Source organism: Myotis yumanensis, unplaced genomic scaffold, assembly GCF_028538775.1.
Source record: "Myotis yumanensis isolate MYYU_CA2020_CCGP unplaced genomic scaffold, mMyoYum1.0.hap1 SCAF_1, whole genome shotgun sequence".
Lineage (NCBI taxonomy): Eukaryota > Metazoa > Chordata > Mammalia > Chiroptera > Vespertilionidae > Myotis > Myotis yumanensis.
Genome location: NW_027223752.1, coordinates 113,659,426 through 113,676,450, shown reverse-complemented (window position 1 = coordinate 113,676,450; position 17,025 = coordinate 113,659,426). Strand labels below are relative to the sequence as shown.

At 53.3% G+C, this 17,025-nt stretch overlaps 1 protein-coding gene across 3 annotated transcripts in view; it reads right to left on the bottom strand.

Moving 5' to 3' along the window:
* Nucleotides 1–6,755: 6,755 nt before the first annotated feature.
* The window catches only part of CSPG4 (chondroitin sulfate proteoglycan 4), a 36,037-nt gene continuing 25,767 nt past the window's right edge, over nt 6,756–17,025 (bottom strand). For all 3 annotated transcript variants that reach the window (XM_070429940.1, XM_070429944.1, XM_070429945.1), the window contains 7 exons: nt 16,394–16,876; nt 15,883–16,059; nt 14,099–14,297; nt 13,883–14,017; nt 13,605–13,771; nt 9,900–10,083; nt 6,756–9,602 (listed from right to left, as the gene is read on the bottom strand). In XM_070429940.1, the coding sequence (XP_070286041.1) occupies nt 7,780–9,602; nt 9,900–10,083; nt 13,605–13,771; nt 13,883–14,017; nt 14,099–14,297; nt 15,883–16,059; nt 16,394–16,876 (3,168 nt within the window). In that variant the 3' untranslated portion in view covers nt 6,756–7,779. The remainder of the gene's footprint in view (nt 9,603–9,899; nt 10,084–13,604; nt 13,772–13,882; nt 14,018–14,098; nt 14,298–15,882; nt 16,060–16,393; nt 16,877–17,025) is intronic.

Sequence of the window (17,025 nt, the reverse complement as noted above, 5' to 3'; positions counted from 1 at the left end):
TCTACCCAGAACTTGACTCCCTCCTTGCTGCACAACTCACTCTCACTTCTAGAACCAAGCAAAGGAAAGTGTCTTGATGTCCTCTTTTCCAGGTGGTGACTGCATGCATTGGGCTTTCCAGGAGGACTGAGCATTTGTTTAGCACATACTATGTGCCAGACATTGAGATGGCTATAATAAATTATAATAATAACAATAACATCGACTTTGAACATTTTTTAAGCACCTACAATATGCTAGTCCCATATGCTAGGCAATTCAAAACAACTACCATTATAACAGCACTAATCATATGGTCAACATTTACTATGTCCCTTGGGTTATTCTAAGAACTTTGCCACAACAACGACCCTTTGAAAAGAAGTCTTGGCCAGTTGCTCTGTTTTGATAGGTGGGAGTGGGGCAGGGGACTCCAGCTAGCCACATCTCATGGATACCGGTAAGGATGGATGGGGCAGAAATGAAGTCAGGATGTGGGGCTCTAGGCAGAGAGTAGGCATCAAGCTCCCCCAGGCCTCGATACATACTTTCTGGGGTCAGTGAGTTAGAACAGGTAGGTGGACTTCCACGAGTTCATTGGGCAGACAGTCAGCACCCCTGCCCTCTCTCCTTTAGTTCATGGGTTCTGTCCCTAGACTGAGGTTCTCAGGGAAGATCATGGGGTTAGAGGGCTGAGGTCCTGTGGTTTGGAATCTTCTTGGGGCTCACAGGTCCTGCCCCAGCTGCCTGTCTGGATGCCACGTCCATAAGACAACCTCTTAGCAGGGCTGACTTAGAAGGGGCCTTTCTGCCCTGAGTTACCACCTTCCAGGAGCACCCAGGCTCTGCCAGCTTCACCCACGTGCCTGCTTGCTCAACGTTCTTTTAGAACGGGCTCCCTTCCCCAGTAAGACTCGACAGGGTTCCCCTGCATCTCTCTGGTTCTTGGAGCTCTCTGCTGTGGCCTCACATGTCTCGCATCGCTGGCCTAACCACACTTACTACAGAATCTAGGCGTTCAGAATCCCATTGCTGAGAGATGTGTCCTTAGCATCTGGAGGGGCTCCAAGCCTCTGGGAAGTAAGCTGCATCATTGTGACAGTCACTCCTCTAAGGTTAAGCCTCTGACCAGTGGTGGTCCATGAGGTGCCAAAGATTGGGGACTGTTGGTTTAAGGAAACCTTTGGAGCAGCGGTCGCCAAAGGTCCGTGAGGTCTGAAAGGTTGGCGACCGCCGCTCTAAATGAAAGCAGGGTCCGCTAGGTGGGGTAGCAGTGGGGATACCTTTGGCTCTACTCTTCCCTTGCTCCTGAAGGTTGGGTCAGGTAATCCCTGCAGTGGTTAGATCAGCTGCTACAGTAGGAGGTTCTGAGGAGGGGCTGTAGGGCAGGAGGAGGCTGAGTGGGAGGGGCTCTGGGTTGTCTCCTCCTCCTGAGTATTTAGTCAACTTTGATTCTATCTGAGGTGGGCTGTCATGCATGATTTGGTGAAAGTGGCAGAAGCCCATGGGTTTCTGAGCAAATAGACCCGGAGTGTCTGGGTGGGAGGGAGTCATGGGTGAGTATGGAGGGAGAGAAGAATGAGCTCTGAGAGTCTGGGAGGGACAGATTAAACCTGCTCCTTAGAAACTTAGAGCCTGGGGTCAGGTCTGCCTGGGTCCTGAAAGGGATCTGGGAACCAGAGCAGCAATTGGGCTCCCAGTCGGCACCCCTGGGAATGAGGGAAGTCAGGGGAACCAGTGGCAACTTAAGAAAGGAGGTCTAGATGGGATTGGTGGTTAGAGACCTCTTGACCTGTGGGAAGGGAGGAGTTATATTCTGGTATTAGATGTTTACTGAACATCTACTATGCACCTAACCCTGGGTAAGGCTGGAGACAGTATTGAACTATGTTTACTATAAGGTACTGAAGAACTTTGCTCATGCCAGGGCCTCAGCAACTTGGAAGGGGAGGGCAGTTGGGTGCCAGACCAGTTTGGGGACCATGGCCAATATCTGTTCTGGGCGGCAGAAGGAATAGTTAGTGTGGCAGCTTCTCTTGTTTCCACTCTCTGTGGGACAGAGAGCTTTGGGAGGCCCAACACCTCCTTCCTGACCAGGCCTTCTTCCCCCTTCTCTGCTGGCCCCTGCTGCTCCCCCATGGGTGAGACAGATGCACTCACTTGTGACTTTGGTTAAACACCTCCCTTTGTCACTCTTTCTGCATGTGGGGCCCAGAGAGGTGGGGAGGGGTCAGGGAGGAAAGGACCAGCTAGTTTGCAGAAGGCAGGGTACAGGGGCTGCTGCACTTCCCAGGGACCAGTTTTTGGGAAGTAAGGGTGGGAGTGGGCTGCTTCCTGAAGACCCTCCCCATTGGATCAGACCTGGCTGCCAGCCTCACCATTCTCTGCTTTCCTCTTTGTTTCACTGTAGGCAGGAACCCCCACATCAGAACCCTATCCCCCCAAATGTGTGGGGTATATGGGGACTTTAAAAGAGTGTAGGAGAGAAGGATGGACAGCCCAGGGTTAGGTGCTTAGGGGATGTTCCATAAACATCTATTGCCATTGGAGTGAAAGACAACACCTTGGAACAGTCACGAGGTCTGACCTCCTTCCAGCTGGGTCATTGCCTGAGTGCAGTGCTTTTCAACCGCTGTGCTGCAACACGCTGGTGTGCTGCAAGAATCTAACAAAACATGCAATACCTGACTATTTAGTAGGAACACTGGCCTCTTTCCCCTTAGATTGTCAATAAAAAACAAAAAGCAGCAGCCAACACAACAATAGCCATCCACTGTGAATGAATCAGTCATACCTAGTTTTTTGTCAGACTGACAAAAAATACATATATTTTTTGTGTGCCACAGAATTTTAGTAATTAGTTTATGTGTGCCATGAGATGAAAAAGGTTGAAAATTGCTGCCTTAGTGTGATGTTGGTCTGGTCCCTGCCTCTCATGGCTCAGTTTCCTCAGAGGTCGAGGGGGAGGATTTAAGTCAGCGTGTCTTCAACTTTGCTATTTGGTTGTGTTTCAAGAACCTGGGACCTTGTTCAAATGCAGAGTGTGATTCAGCAACTCTGGGGTGTGCCTAAGATTCCCCATTTCCAACAAGTTCCCAGGTATTGCAGGTGTTCCTGGTCCAAAGTCTTTGCCCTACTTTGAATGGCAAAGACTTAGACACTCATTGAATTTGGGCCTTCAGGACTGGTCACTTGAGCCCTTTGTGACCTCACCAGACATCAGAAGGAAGCCTTGGGATTAGCTCCCAGCTCCAGGCTAACAGTGTTGGCACTCCCCAGGTTGAGATCAGGGGAGCTCCTTCAGCCCCAAGTGAGGCTGTGTTCAGGTAGAAGAGTCCCTTCTTGGCCCTGGATGATTTAACCAAGGGCTGCTCTGTCTTTAGGAGCTATTAGGACAACTGAAATGTGAAAGAACACTGTACAATCCATCAGTTATCCTAGTGGTCACAAGACCCTCTGAGGAGCTGGCACCCGTACAGTGGTTCTCAACCTTTCCAATGCCGCGACCCTTTAATACAGTTCCTCATGTTGTGGTGACCCCCAACCATAAAATTATTTTCGTTGCTACTTCATAACTGTAATTTTGCTACTGTTATGAATCTGATATGCAGGATGTATTTAGGCGACCCTTGTGAAAGGGTCGTTCGACCCCCAAAGGGGTCATGACCCACAGGTTGAGAACTGCTGCTTTATGAGGATAGCGGCTCTCAGTTAAATACTACACCTCATTGCACTGAGAATGTAAATGTGACAGGAGGTAAGTTTGGCATTTTGGGCTCGTCTTTAGTGGCTGCATAGCTGCTCCTTCCAGGGAAAGGCCCAACACTCTCTAAAAAAAGAAGGAAGCAGACAGAGCCAGTTGCCCTCTTTTTTTTTTTTTTTTTTTTTAAATATATTTTATTGATTTTTTACAGGGAGGAAGGGAGAGAGATAGAAAGTTAGAAACATCAATCAGCTGCCTCCTGCACACCCCCTACTGGGGATGTGCCCGCAACCAAGGAACATGCCCTTGACCGGAATCGAACCTGGGACCCTTCAGTCAGCAGGCCAACGCTCTATCCACTGAGCCAAACTGGCTAGGGCACCAGTTGCCCTCTTACTCTGGGGTTCCCCTCATCAGCCAGCACACATCATGGTATGGTAGTTACTCATGGCGGGTTGGGGGATCTTCAGCAAGGGCTGAGTGGATTCTTATCTGCATTTCCCATAGCAGTTTTGGCACAAAATAAATATGCTTTCTAACACCTGACTAATCATAGCAATAATTACACAGGGATGGTGTTACCTGAGAGCACTTGGGGTGGGCCAGGAACTTTGGAGAGAGGGGTCCTGTATGTCTGGTTCCTGCTCCACCCACATGCCAGGGCTTACTCACATGTATGGCCAGGAACAAGAGACCCAACCTGAGAACTCTGCAGGCACTGCCCAGGTACCTTTATTCCTTTAAGATCTATAATCTTCAGGGCCCAGAGGAAGATGTCAGCAACCCTGGAAGTTCCCATTGGTTAGCAGAAGTGGTGGTGGGGGACCATTTCTTCTACTTTCTATTGGAGGATGATGGTTCTAGCTCTGTGGGTTCCACAGCTCCAATAGCAACTTCATTTACAGGGCCAACTTGTAGAATGAGGAGAGAGGCTCAAAAAGAGCCCATTATTTGGTACCTAAGAGGTTAAACCATTTGATCTGGGCCTCTCTGGAGCCCCCTACTCTGCTCCCCACGCCCTCTCCACTACAACCCCTCCCACTGTGGGGCACTTCCCAGTTCTGCTGGTGTCACTTGGGTCTCTGGATGAGCAAGGCATCTTGGTCCTTGGCTCATTGTGGCCAGCTTCTGGGATTGTGGGAAGGCCACAAGTAAAGAGCATAAATCTCCAGTTTGTGTGTGTATGCATGTATTATGTAGGCAGGTATTTATCTCTGTACTGTGTGTCTGAAGATCTGAAGATGCACAGCTGTTTGTACAAGTGCACATTGTGTGTGTGTGTGTGTGTGTGTGTGTGTACGTATGTATGAGAAAGAGGGTCAGAAGCTCCCAGACATTCCTGATCACTTAAATACAGGTTGGCTTCTATCCTCAATGCCTGGGAGGAGCTGGGTCCTTAACAGGAAATGGTGGATTATTTTGTAAAGTGGATAGCAATCCCCTTAAGCCTCAGGGGCATATCTGAAATCTGCAAGATCCTAGCGTAGTTGTTCACACTATTCCTCTGGTGCCAGCCCACTGTCCAGCAGAGGCTTAGAAGAGCCAGAGTAGACACTGGGGGCACGGCAGGCTGGCCTGTAACAGAGAGGGTTTGGTCAATCCTCTGGGGAAATTCAAGCTGAGGCCAGATCCTGCCTGGAGAGTCTGTCACCTTGTCTCGGCTTACAGTTCCAGGGAAATTGCTTGCTCTGGGTGGAGACTGGCCCCAGATATCAGGGCCCTGAGGATCCAGCCCTGGGTTTCTGGGAGAAGCAGAGCAAAGCATGGGGTGTGGCATAGAGACACCCTTGGCAGGGCCCTGCGTGAGGCTGGCCTGGAGGGTGCTGAAGAGACCGGAAAGTCAGACCAGGATTAGAGCTCTGGGTATGAAGGGATCTCTGTGGGGGTCCTCACCTATGGGTCCTGGCTATCCTATAGGACAGGCTTTTCCCTGTGGCAACAAGAGCTGGCTGGGCCTTCTGAGAGAGTGAAGAGGATCTAGGTGGCTGGATATAAAGGCATCAGAAGGAGGGGTGGTTCAGGGGCAGCCAGTGAGGAGGACGGGATCTCCTCTCTTGTCCTAGTTTCTGGTTTAGATGTTACAGATGTTGAGGCACAGGGAAGAGGTGACTCAAACACAGGTCAGCTTCCAAAGGCTGGTTGGGGCTCTCTACTCCCAATCTGGCTGTGCTCAGGCCTCTTCCCCCTTACTCCAGAGCTCAGATACCTCTCATGCTTCTTCTGAGGACTTTAACCTGAGGTATCACCTGGGACCCAGAATCTGTCTCCATTTCCCCCAATTCTGGGAGACCCTCCAAAGGGAAAGGACCAGAGGGTGGTGGCTCCTCAGGAACTCATTAGGGGCCTTCTTGAGACCCTGTGTCTCTAACCCACCCCTAACCAAATGACAACCCCGTGGGCCACACACAGAAATAGCTTGCAGAATCCTTGCTGCTTACTCAGCTTTTGAGGAGCACCCTTGATCCTCTTGTTGGAAGGTTAGAGGCCAGTAGAAATCTTCCTTGTGAATATCTCCATGGAGCTGAGGGCAGGTGTCTAAGGTGGTTGTGTCTCAGCTTTCCCATCATCACCAGGGCCCAGGCTTGGGGTCCTCATGTCTCCCTTACTCTCCTCACCTTTGGTGCTCTAATCTCTTGAGAGGTGGGTGGAGAGGGATAGGTCTGTGGAAGCCAAAACTCAAGCTAAGACATCTAGGGCTGGACACTGAATATCTCTTGGTTTTCTTTTTTGCTTTAAGCTCTTTGGAGAGAGCCTAGCCTACGTGTACTAAACCAAAGGGCTTTGGTCCCATCCCACAGAAGAAGCAGAGATCTGGAAGGTCCCACGAGGGGGAGGTTCAGGGCTCCTGTAGCCTTGGCCATCCTGCTGGCTTGGGGACCAGGGGAGTGCAGGCTGATGTGGACAAAGGCCCAGTGCACAGTCAGACAAATAACACACAGCTGTCTAGAACAGTGATGGTGAACCTTTTGAGCTTGGCATGTCAGCATTTTGAAAAACCCTAACTTAACTCTGGTGCCATGTCACATATAGAAATTTTTTGATATTTGCAACCATAGTAAAACAAAGACTTACATTTTTGATATTTATTTTATATATTTAAATGCCATTTAACAAAGAAAAATCAACCCAAAAAATGAGTTCGCGTGTCACCTCTGACATGTGTGTCATAGGTTCGCCATCACTGGTCTAGAACCTCTGAAGCACCGTTTATCTAGGCCCAATGGAGCCGAGTGTCCCAAACTGCCTGCCCTCTAGTCCTCAGGGGAGCACAGGCATTACAGTGCCCATGGCCTCAGACCCTGCATGCTCCCTAGCCCAACCTGTTGCAGGGCCACACATGCATGCTTGCATAGCCCTCATCCCATGCAGGTGGAAATGAACTGGCCCCAGACCCTCCTTCACCCCACATGGCCAGGGACTCCATCAATCTGGGCTAGCTCAGCACCATGTTAAATACTTTCCTTGCAATCTCCCTTAAATAAACCCATCCCCAGAGCAACCCGCCCACCTTGCACTCTGAACATATTCTATTGGCTTCTGCCTTCCAGAGGGTGGAGAGGCTTTCTCTTCCTCCACTCCAGGGTATACCATTTCCCTAAAAGATCAGGGGGAAACATTTTTCTCTCAACCCTGGGGCAGAGACAAGGGGAGGCCTGACTTGGAGGGACCACCTAGGAACCCTGCCTGCCCCTCCCTTTCTTTTCTTCGCCTTGCCCTTAAGAAGGTTAGGGGTGACTCACCCAATGTCACAGACCCAGTACCCAGAGTCCTGACCCATGTAGGAGGTTGCTCTGGTTTTGATAGCCTAAAGTTTAGGTCCTAAACTAGCTTCAGGGCAGGGGACTGACCTCCCAAACCTGCCTCTGTCCTTGGCCCCTTGTAGTTCTCCAGGCATGGAGTGAGCTGGGGAGATCCCAGTTTCTGACTCCACTCTGTCCCAGACCCCTGAAACTTCCTCCCAGCACCCTCCATCCCTGGTGTCCTCAGGTCTTTCTGGCTCTGTGGACACTCAGACAGTACCAGGGCATTGGGGCAATGGGGCCTAGGCCTGAGCAAGCCTGTCCCTGGCCTGTCAGCGTCTGGGCCAAGGACAGTCCTTATACCCAGTACTGGCCATTTTTGAGGGCAGGGTTGGATGTCCGGCAGAACTGCAGAAGCTCTGGGTCCTGATGGCCCCCTAGTGGGGGCCTCTGGCCAGGCACAGCTGTGAGTGGGATGGTCTGGCCAGGCTCCATTTTTCGGAAGGTCTCCGTGTCTCCGTCTCCGGCCAGGCCGTTGCGGGGCTTGGCTGTCAGCACCTGGACGTGGTGCTTGCCTGTCTTATTGCGTTTCCGGAGATAGAAGAGCAGGGGCAAGATGAGTGCCAGGAGCAGGAGGACCAGGCACACGGGGATGATGACACTGAACATGTTGTCCTCGAGGAAGCCCAGGAAGCCCCCTGTGGCCACAGGCGGCACGGGGCTGGAGGCTGTTGGCCATGGCTCACCAGTTGGAGGGCTGCTCTCTGGCCTCCCTGCTTCTGTCTGAGCAGCCTCAGGGAGACTGAGCAGGGCCACGCTGTAGGACTGGGCCGCATTGTAAGGCTCAGTGGCAAAGTCCAGCGAGGCCACAGCAGGTGGGACACCTCTTGCCCACAGCTCAAGAGTGAGACTGTCACTTGTGGGGCCAGGGGACCTACTCTCTGGCCTGCCTACCTCCAGCCCAAGCCTTCCATCCTCAAGGTCCTGCTGTGTAAACTGCTCCACAGGTTGGCCGTCCCTGGGCATACGGACCACACGGCCATGCCTGGGTCCTACCAGGAGCCGGAAACAGGGTACACTGCCTGTGTGGTTGGCCAACTCACCTGCATCTAGGATGGTGGAGTCCAGGCGTAGGGTGGCACCCTGGGGCCATGGCCCACCTGCCCACACATGCAGCAGAGCCCTCACAGTGACATTCACTGTGGCTGATGTATTGGCACCTCTGGCCAGTGCCAGGACATTGAAGTGGTCGTGAGAGGAGGAGAAGTTGGTGAAGGCAAAGACCACCTCACCCTGGTCTACCTGGACCTGGCTGAAGGCTGTGGCTGGCTGCCCTCCCACCAGGAGATGCCCATACTGAGGCCCCTGGGTGAGGTGGTATGTGGCGTCTGGCTCCTCTTGATCTGAAACCACCCAGAGCTGCTGCCGGCTCAGTGAGGAGTGCCCTAAGGCTTGGGGCACCTCTAGGGGTGCCTGCAGCTGCACCTCAATGGTGGATGGCAAGACATCCACGGCCAGGGACATGGACAGGGGTGGACTGGCCCCGTCAGACACGCTCAGCTGGAAGATGCCTGCCACACTGCTCCCATTGGCCACGAAGGCTAGCCGCCCTGCATCCACATCACCCTGGGTGAAGTGCCTCACAGGGCCTGCACTGGCTCCTGCCAGGCTCAGGAAGCCATTGTGGGGTGCTCGTTGCACCTTGAACTCGATCTCCTCGGGAGCTGAGTCTGGGTCCACCACACTCAGCTGGGCCCTGGAGATTGAGGCGCGGGAGCCGCGGGTGAGCCGAAGTGGAATGGAGGCCTGTGGCAGAGGTGGCCGCTCATTCACATCTCGCACCGTGATGGTGAAGGCCTCTGAGGTTTGGGGTCCTGCCAAGGGGGCCCCTGCCGACCCCTGGAGGTGGGCATGAAAGCGGAAGCCATCTGGCTGAGTGCCCCCGCCACCATGGGCATACACCAGCTGCCCTGAGGCCAGCTGGGACTGCAGGAAGTGGGGCTGCCCAGCATGGAGGGGCTCCTCAGACAGCAGCAGCTGGCCCCAGGCAGGGAACTGCGTGACCTGGAACAGCACATCGTGCTCTGGGCGCTGGGATGACAAAACACTGGCCAGGAGGTTGGAGGCATCAAGGGCAGCCCTGGTAATTTTGGCTCGCTGGCCTTCGGAGACCCAGAGACCTGCAGGTAAAACACAGGCTATTAAGGTTCAGTCCACACAGGGAAGAGCCATGGACCTTCAGCTGGGGCCCCCAAGGCAAGGTTTGCCTCCCCCCTCAGACCAGGTATCCCAGGATGGGGTTCAGAGTTTTCAGGAGGAACAAGGACCATGTCTCCCTTCTGACCTCAAAGCCTCTCTATCTGCCCACCCTCTCTATAACATCCCAGGTCCTGGGGGCTGACCCTGGCCTTGAGTCCACTCCTCTCTGGGCCTCTCCTAGTGTCCTCCTAACTTTGCCAGCCTATCATACTGTTCACCTTCGTTCCTCCAGAGACGGCTGGGGCGCTGGGGACAGGCAGCCTCAAAAGATACAGCCACAGCAAGGGTGGTGGCTACATCAGGGGCAGGAGGCGAGGCCAGACGGAGCTTCAGAGTGTCATGGGCCTCCCAGAAGGGCTCAGCAGGCATCTTGTGCTCATATAGAACATTCCCGGCATACACCTGTGGGAGACCACCACCATTGGAACAAGGCAGGTCCAACCTCTGTGCCCAGCAGCTCCCTCCCATGCTGGCATCTCCCTCAGACCATCCCTGGATTATGGCGATAGCCTCCTAGCCTTATTCTACGCTCTCCCAGTTGTGCCTGCCTCTGGGTCTGTAATGTGCACTCTCACCGTCTCAGGGGCCACCACTAGGCAGTCATATGGCAGACCCAGGCTTTGCCACCTTGGGCAACCCTCTGAGCCTCTGGGGAAAGCAATATTCTACCTTATTTCTCTCAACAGTGGTCTTTCCTCTTTTGCACTGATCCTCGCCCCTCTTGCCTACTGAGTACACCTCTTTTACCGTCTCCCCTTTTTTTCATATGGTGTCAATTTTGCCCCAAATGGATCATTCCCAGCATTATGCAGCCATATTATTCTTTCTTCCACCTTAAAGAAAAACCTTGACTTCACTTTTCCCACAAACATTTGCCACCTTCCCCTTGCTGTTCTTTGTAGCAAACTGCAAAAGAGTAGCTTACACTGGCCAGCTGGCATGGCTCAGTCGTTGAGTGTAGACCTATGAACCAGGAGATCATGTTCGATTCCTGGTCAGGACACATGCCTGGGTTGTGGGCTTGATCCCCAGTAGGGGACGTACTGGAGGCAGCCAATCAATGATTCTTTCCCATGATTGATGTTTCTATCTCTTTTTTCCTTTCCCTTCCTCTCTGAAATCAATAAAAATATATTTAAAAAAAAAGAAAAAACAGCCCACACTCCCCCCATGATGTCCTAAGTGTACTCCACCCAGGCTTTGCTCCTATTCTGGCCAGGGGCACCAGTGGCCTCCGTGTTGTTAGATCTAATGGTGGGTTGTCAGGCCTCATCTTGCCTTGGATGTCATATGTGAGCATCCCTTCCTAATGCAACTTTCTCCAGGATGGCCCCCTGTCTTTGTTTTCTTCCTACCTTAGTAGTTGCTTTTTCACAGACTCTTTTGGTCCCTTCTGTTCTCCCCAACATCTATGACTTGGCCTTGAGATTCTTCTCCATATACAGGGAGGCCCCACCTGCTCTCATTTAGTCCTCAATGCCAGCTATGTGATGATCTGCTTATGTGTACCTCCCACTCGGACTGCTCTCTCTGGAACCCCAGCCTCTCATATCTACCTGCGTCCTTGGCAGCTTCTTGGGGATGTATAGTGGACATCTCAAACTCCGCATGCACCATGCAGACTCCTGGCCTGCCCCCCTTTCCATCTTCCCAATGCGGAAGATAGCAGCTCTGTTTTTCTAATGGCTCAGGCCAAACTCTGGCATCATCCCTGACTTCCCTCCTCTTCCCACACCCCATCATCTGTGGCCTGGATTATGGTGATAGCTCTCCTAACTATGGCCTGCTTTGGCCCCTGCTCCCCTCCTCCTACAATTTATTCTTAATACAAAAACCAGAGTGAGCTTTTAAAAAGTAAGGTCATGTCACTCTTGCTCAGATTGTGCAATAGCTTATCATTTGACTACAGAGACCCCATTGTGACCCCATTACCCTTTCGACTTCACCTATGACCACCCTTCCTTAGCAAGTCCAGTCCAGCCAACCTGCTGCTTGCTAGGACTGTCTGCATGTTAAACACCAGGCATATTCTTCATTTCCACAAAGAAGTTCCTCTCCCCTTCTGATCCTAATGTGTTCTCTTGGCTTATCTTTTGTTTTCTCCTTTTAGAAGACACAGAACTATTTTCACTCACTCAGAAGAAAAGGACTTGTGCAATAGCAACATGGAAACTGATTGGTGTGGAAGACTTTAGGAGAGAAGGGTTGTGATGACTGGGGAGCACAGCCTAGTTAAAAGGGTGGTTGCTTCTCATCTGATTGCTGTAAGAGGAAACACAGGCCTTTTAAAAAACTGGAAATTAGCTTTTTTTAATTGAAATTTCTAAAGGTTGTACGTTGACCATTAATTAAAAAAATATTGAATGCATTGTGCAGGCCGTTGGCCAGATGTGGCCTGCAAGGACAGCCAGGTGTGACCTTTGGCCTAGGCTGAAGGGTGGGCAGGAAGGAAATGAAGACCCCTGGGAGTGAGGGTGGGAGGCTGAATGCCTGGGCACAGGAACATCATGGGTGGGAGGGGTCTGCTTGAGGGTGGGGCAAATCACAGGCAGAGTGGAGAGGGTCCCCAAGCTCTGGGAGCAACCAATGTCCTCTAGGGAAAGAAACCTTGGACTAACAGTCAGAAGGCACAATCCTGGCTTTGCTTCTTACTAGCCACGTGCTCTGACGTTTCACCTGACCTCTGTGACCTTCAGATTTCTTATATGCAAGATGGGGACACCTGTTCCCTGACCCACCCAGCTCAGAGTATTGTGGGACAGTGGTGGATGTCAGATATCACCAAGTCTTCCCCAGCCCCCTTCCTCAAGGGCAGATGGGTCTCTGCCATGCTCCTCTGCATAGCACTGCCAGCTCACCCCCTGTTGACTGTTCAACCTGGTCCTTCAGATTACTGGGATGTTGGGAGAAGCACTGTAGGGTGGGGGCAGGGCTCAGGAGGCCTAGTCTATTCCCTCCCACTTCCTGGGCATCTGATGATAAAGGCTCCCAGGGACTCAGGTGCACAGCTGCTGCAGCCTCCAGCCTACTGAATATTTCATTATAGGGAGGGGCAGGAAGAGGGCCATAGCAGAAGCCAGGGCTCCAAGAGAACCAAGAACCCAGGCCTAGTGGATGTTGATATGAGAGACCCAAGAAACCTTTCCCACTACCATTAAAGACTCCCCTTTCCTGAGGCCTAAAAGCTCCTTACCTGCTCTGCCTTTGGGAGAACCAAGGCTGCCCTGGCACCTCTTGCACATAGAAGGGGTGTTAAGTGATGGCTGCTGGTACTGGTACTGTTAGCACAGAGCTCTGTGATCACAGCAGCCCTGTAGTCTGAGTGTTTACTGTTAGCCTCTGCTGTGTTTTAGGACAGTCAAGCCCTGAAACTGCAGTGATGGACAGATGGCAGCTCCACTCCCCACTGGACCTACTCAGCTGCCTTCTGTCCACTCATGTGCTCCCAGGACCCACTCTGCTTCTTGCTGGCTCCTGACCTGAGACCCAAGCTCATACATCTGTCCACAGGCCCAAATTGTCCAGGGGAAGCCTCCATTCAGGGCTGCCTTCATCTCAAACTCCATCCCCTGAATCAAACACTGCCCCTCACCAGCCACTGGGGTGTACTAATGTCCCCCAACCAGTGCACACTTTCTAGCTCCTAGAGTCCAATTTTATTTTCCTTCTGGAAGTCAAGTCCCAGGACCTGATCCCTGTTCTGAGCTCCTTGACCTCCTGCATCCTTCTCTCTCACCATGGAACACTAAGTCCCATTTGCCTTAAGGGCCTAGTGGCTCCTGGAGAGCAAGGCATGCATGGCCTGGGTCATAAGAGGTTCAGGGAGTGTGCTGCCAATTATGCTGGATCTGGTACCCGTATCCATGTGTGTCCATGGCAGAGTAGGCCACCTAAGATGTGGCTGTAGAGAGTTGAGACCTTACCTCAGCCTGAGTGAAGTTCATCAGGGCCTCCTCAGTGCTGCCCTGCTGGGTGTGGAACAGCCGGCCAAGCTGGGGGCCCTGCACCACCCAATAGAGCAGATGGTGAGGGTCAGTGTCTGTGCTGGAGGTGGCTCTCAGGTTCTGGCTGCTAAGCGGCTGGACAGATCCTATGAGAGGCAAAAAGGGCCTGTCAGACTCAGACCAGGGGCCAGGCAAGGCCTGTGACTTCTGGAGAGGCAGCATGACCCTGGTGTGCCACCCATACTTGACAGACCCACCTGGGCAGACAGTTAGTGTTCGGCTGCCCTCCAGTGAAAGGAGTGGCTGCTTCTGGGCCATCACGTGGAAGAAGTGTCCAGGGGAAGTGTGCTTGCCATCAGAGAGGCTGAAGTGGAAGCCTCCATCCAGGGCTCCTGAGGGCAGATGTGGAATTGGGTATCAATGGCCCATGCTGGTACCCTCTCCTCAGGGTGTCCCCACATCTCAGCACCCACCTCTGTGTGAGAACAGCACAAGCCCACTGTCCAGCTGGGCCTGTGTGAAGCTGTGGGCCTCGGTGCCCGGTGTTGCCTGGAGCACTACTCGTCCATTGCTGGGCTGCTCGATGGTGTAGACCAGGTCCTCGGGCTCTGAGTCGCCGTCTGTGCCCTTAAGGGCTGCCACAGGGATGGGCACAGTGCCCCCCTCCCACATCTGGGGACACAGGCCTGTGAAGGTTCTGCCCCCACCAATGGCCATTCTGGGCTCGTCTGCACAAAAGGTCCCACCCTATTCACCTTTCTCTGTTACCCCAGGGACCCCAGTCCCAGGCTCCCTGCTCCCATCTGCCCTAATCCTGACTGTCCCTCAAGGACAGCTCTTGTCCCTCTACCTCAGGAAGCTTCCAGCTCTCACTCTCACAGGCTTCTCACCTCCAGAACACTCCAAGCCGGGCCAACAGCACTGCTTAATCTGGTTGTCTCACTGGCAGGGCAGAGGTCTCTCTCAGATCCTCCATAGTGAGTCTGGGAGGCAGGGGCTGGGAACAGTAATTTCGCCTGCCCAGGATACTTAGAAATGGGCTCCCCTTCCAGATGAGGGAGGGGACGGGAGGCAGGGACAGCTGGAGAGGCTGATGGTTGGCCACCACCCTGAAGCACTGAAGCAGCACTGGGAATAGGGCAGTCACAAGCCTCAGTGGGTGGGTGAGGCCTGCCTGGATGCAGACTGCCCCTCCCTATGCTCAGAGTGAAGGGGAACCTCCCTCAGCCCTCCTACCTGCCAGCAAGGCAGGATACCATTCCCAGAGTCCTGTTACATGCCCTGCTGGGTCAACAACTTGTGAGCAGTATTGGGGAGGGGCTTCCAAACCTGGAGAACTGAGGTCTCTGGGATGCCTGGACTCCCTCTCCCAGCCCCAGCTGACTCCTGCCAGAGCTCTAGAAGGAAGACCACTATGGTTGAAGGCTCCTGGCATGAACACAGTGGACAGCACCACCTGGTGGCTGAGCTTCCACACAGTACCACCTGACTGTTCTCCGGGGGTGAGGGGTGGGGAGCAGGGGGTGGGGTAGGGGGACAGCCCTTAGCCTATACCCTACCTTTTGCTGGTCTCCCTACCACTGAGCAGTAGCACATCCTATATCACAAAAATGCCCAGTGCTCATGTCACAGACAGCCTGTCAGCCCTCTTTCGAAGCCTCCCATGTCTTCTGCTGACCTGGAGTCCACACCCTGTCCATCGTTGTCTTGCTGGGTGAAGCCACACCCTTTCTGTTCCACCAATAACTAGTTTTGAGACCCTAGAGAAGTTTTGTCACCTGTCTGGGCTTCAACTTCCACCTCTGCTGAATGGGGGCACCACTGTTGTGCCCCATGTGGGGGCAGGGACTTGGGGAGCCAAGCTGTGAGATTTACTTGCTGGGGGTGGAAGTGGGGAGCTTAATGGCTCCTCACCTGGAGTCCACCCTTAAGGGCTTGAAAGAACTTTCTTCAGGAATTCTGGTCCTAAGCCATAGAAAAACCCTTCTGTTGAGAGTGAGCCCAGGAAAGAGCAGTGCCAAGCGTGGCCATTCACAAGGTTGCCTCCTGTACTTATAAGTGTCCAAGAAGAAAACCTCACACCTATGTTCTATTTTCAGTGCAATAGCTCTTCCCTCTTCCCAACAACCTAGTGAGGCACGTGACATTGTCCCTATTATAAGGAGGAGGAAACTGAGGCTCAGAGAGGGGGAAGCTGTGTGTTGGGCCTTTCTCCAGGAGGGGATGGGGGTGGGAGATGGTTCTAGAATGCTCTCACCTGCAGGCCTGTGTTTGTGGTGAGGACAGGGGGTTGGTCGTTGACAGGCAGGATGGTGATGGCAAAGGATACGGGATGGCTCTGGCGGTCCATCTCTGAGGCATTAGCCACTAGGATGAAGCTGTCTGTCCGTGTCTCGCTCCCATCATGAACATAGTGGATCAGCTGTTCTTCCACCTGCAGGCCGGCCCAGGCTGGAGGTCAGGCTCAGCACCCTTCATGCCCTACCCTCGGATGGGGGAGGAGACTGAGTCCCTTAGCACTTCAGTTTCTGCAGGTGGAGACAGCCCTTTCTCCCCGAGTAAAGGAATGAAGGAGTGAAGGAAATGGGATCGTCATTTCTATCTACCTGGTGAAGAAGGAATGAGGTAAGGCATCTGAAGCAAACATGGTCTGTAAAGGTGGGCTCCACGCCTCCTCTCTTCACACATCCCCAGACTGGGCACCCCTAGGCTCCCTCACTCTGCCCCCAGAACTGGACTGTACCCCTGGGAACTCCCTGACAGCATACCTCTCTCCAGGAGAAGGTGCTGAGGGTCCTGTTTTGAGCGTCGTCTTCTCTCCGCAGAGCCCCGTGCCGGGGTGACTCTAACACCTGCAGGACAAGGCCTGGCAGCATGGGGAAGTAGGGCCCAGTGATGCGGAGCAGCGGAGGGGCCAGGGTGCAGGTGCCACCCTCAGGGATACTGAAGTTCTGTGCCTCCAGTGGGATGGTGGTGGGCAGCACCTCCAGCTCCATGTGGATACCCTCGAGGGGAGCACCCAGGCCTGAGGCCACATCCAGGGAGAAGGTATCACTCCAGAACTCAGGGCGGGAATGCAGGTATAGGACCCTGCCCGCATCCACGGCCTCCTGAGAGAAGCTCTGCACGGGGTCCAAGATGGGTGGCTCGGCTGCAGGGGTGGCATGAGACAACATCACCAGGTAGCCAGCGCTTGGGGGGGTCTTCACTGAGAACACAATCTCTGCAGGTGGCACTGTCTCCTGGGCTGCCTGGTTAACAGAGGGTCACAGGGACTCACCACAGGCACAGGGGAGGCCGTCATGACCTCTGAGACACACTCCCTGAGATGGACACAATCTCACATCCTCAGATTCAGTGACATAGACATATAATTTTACTAAATACTGATGTGCGAATA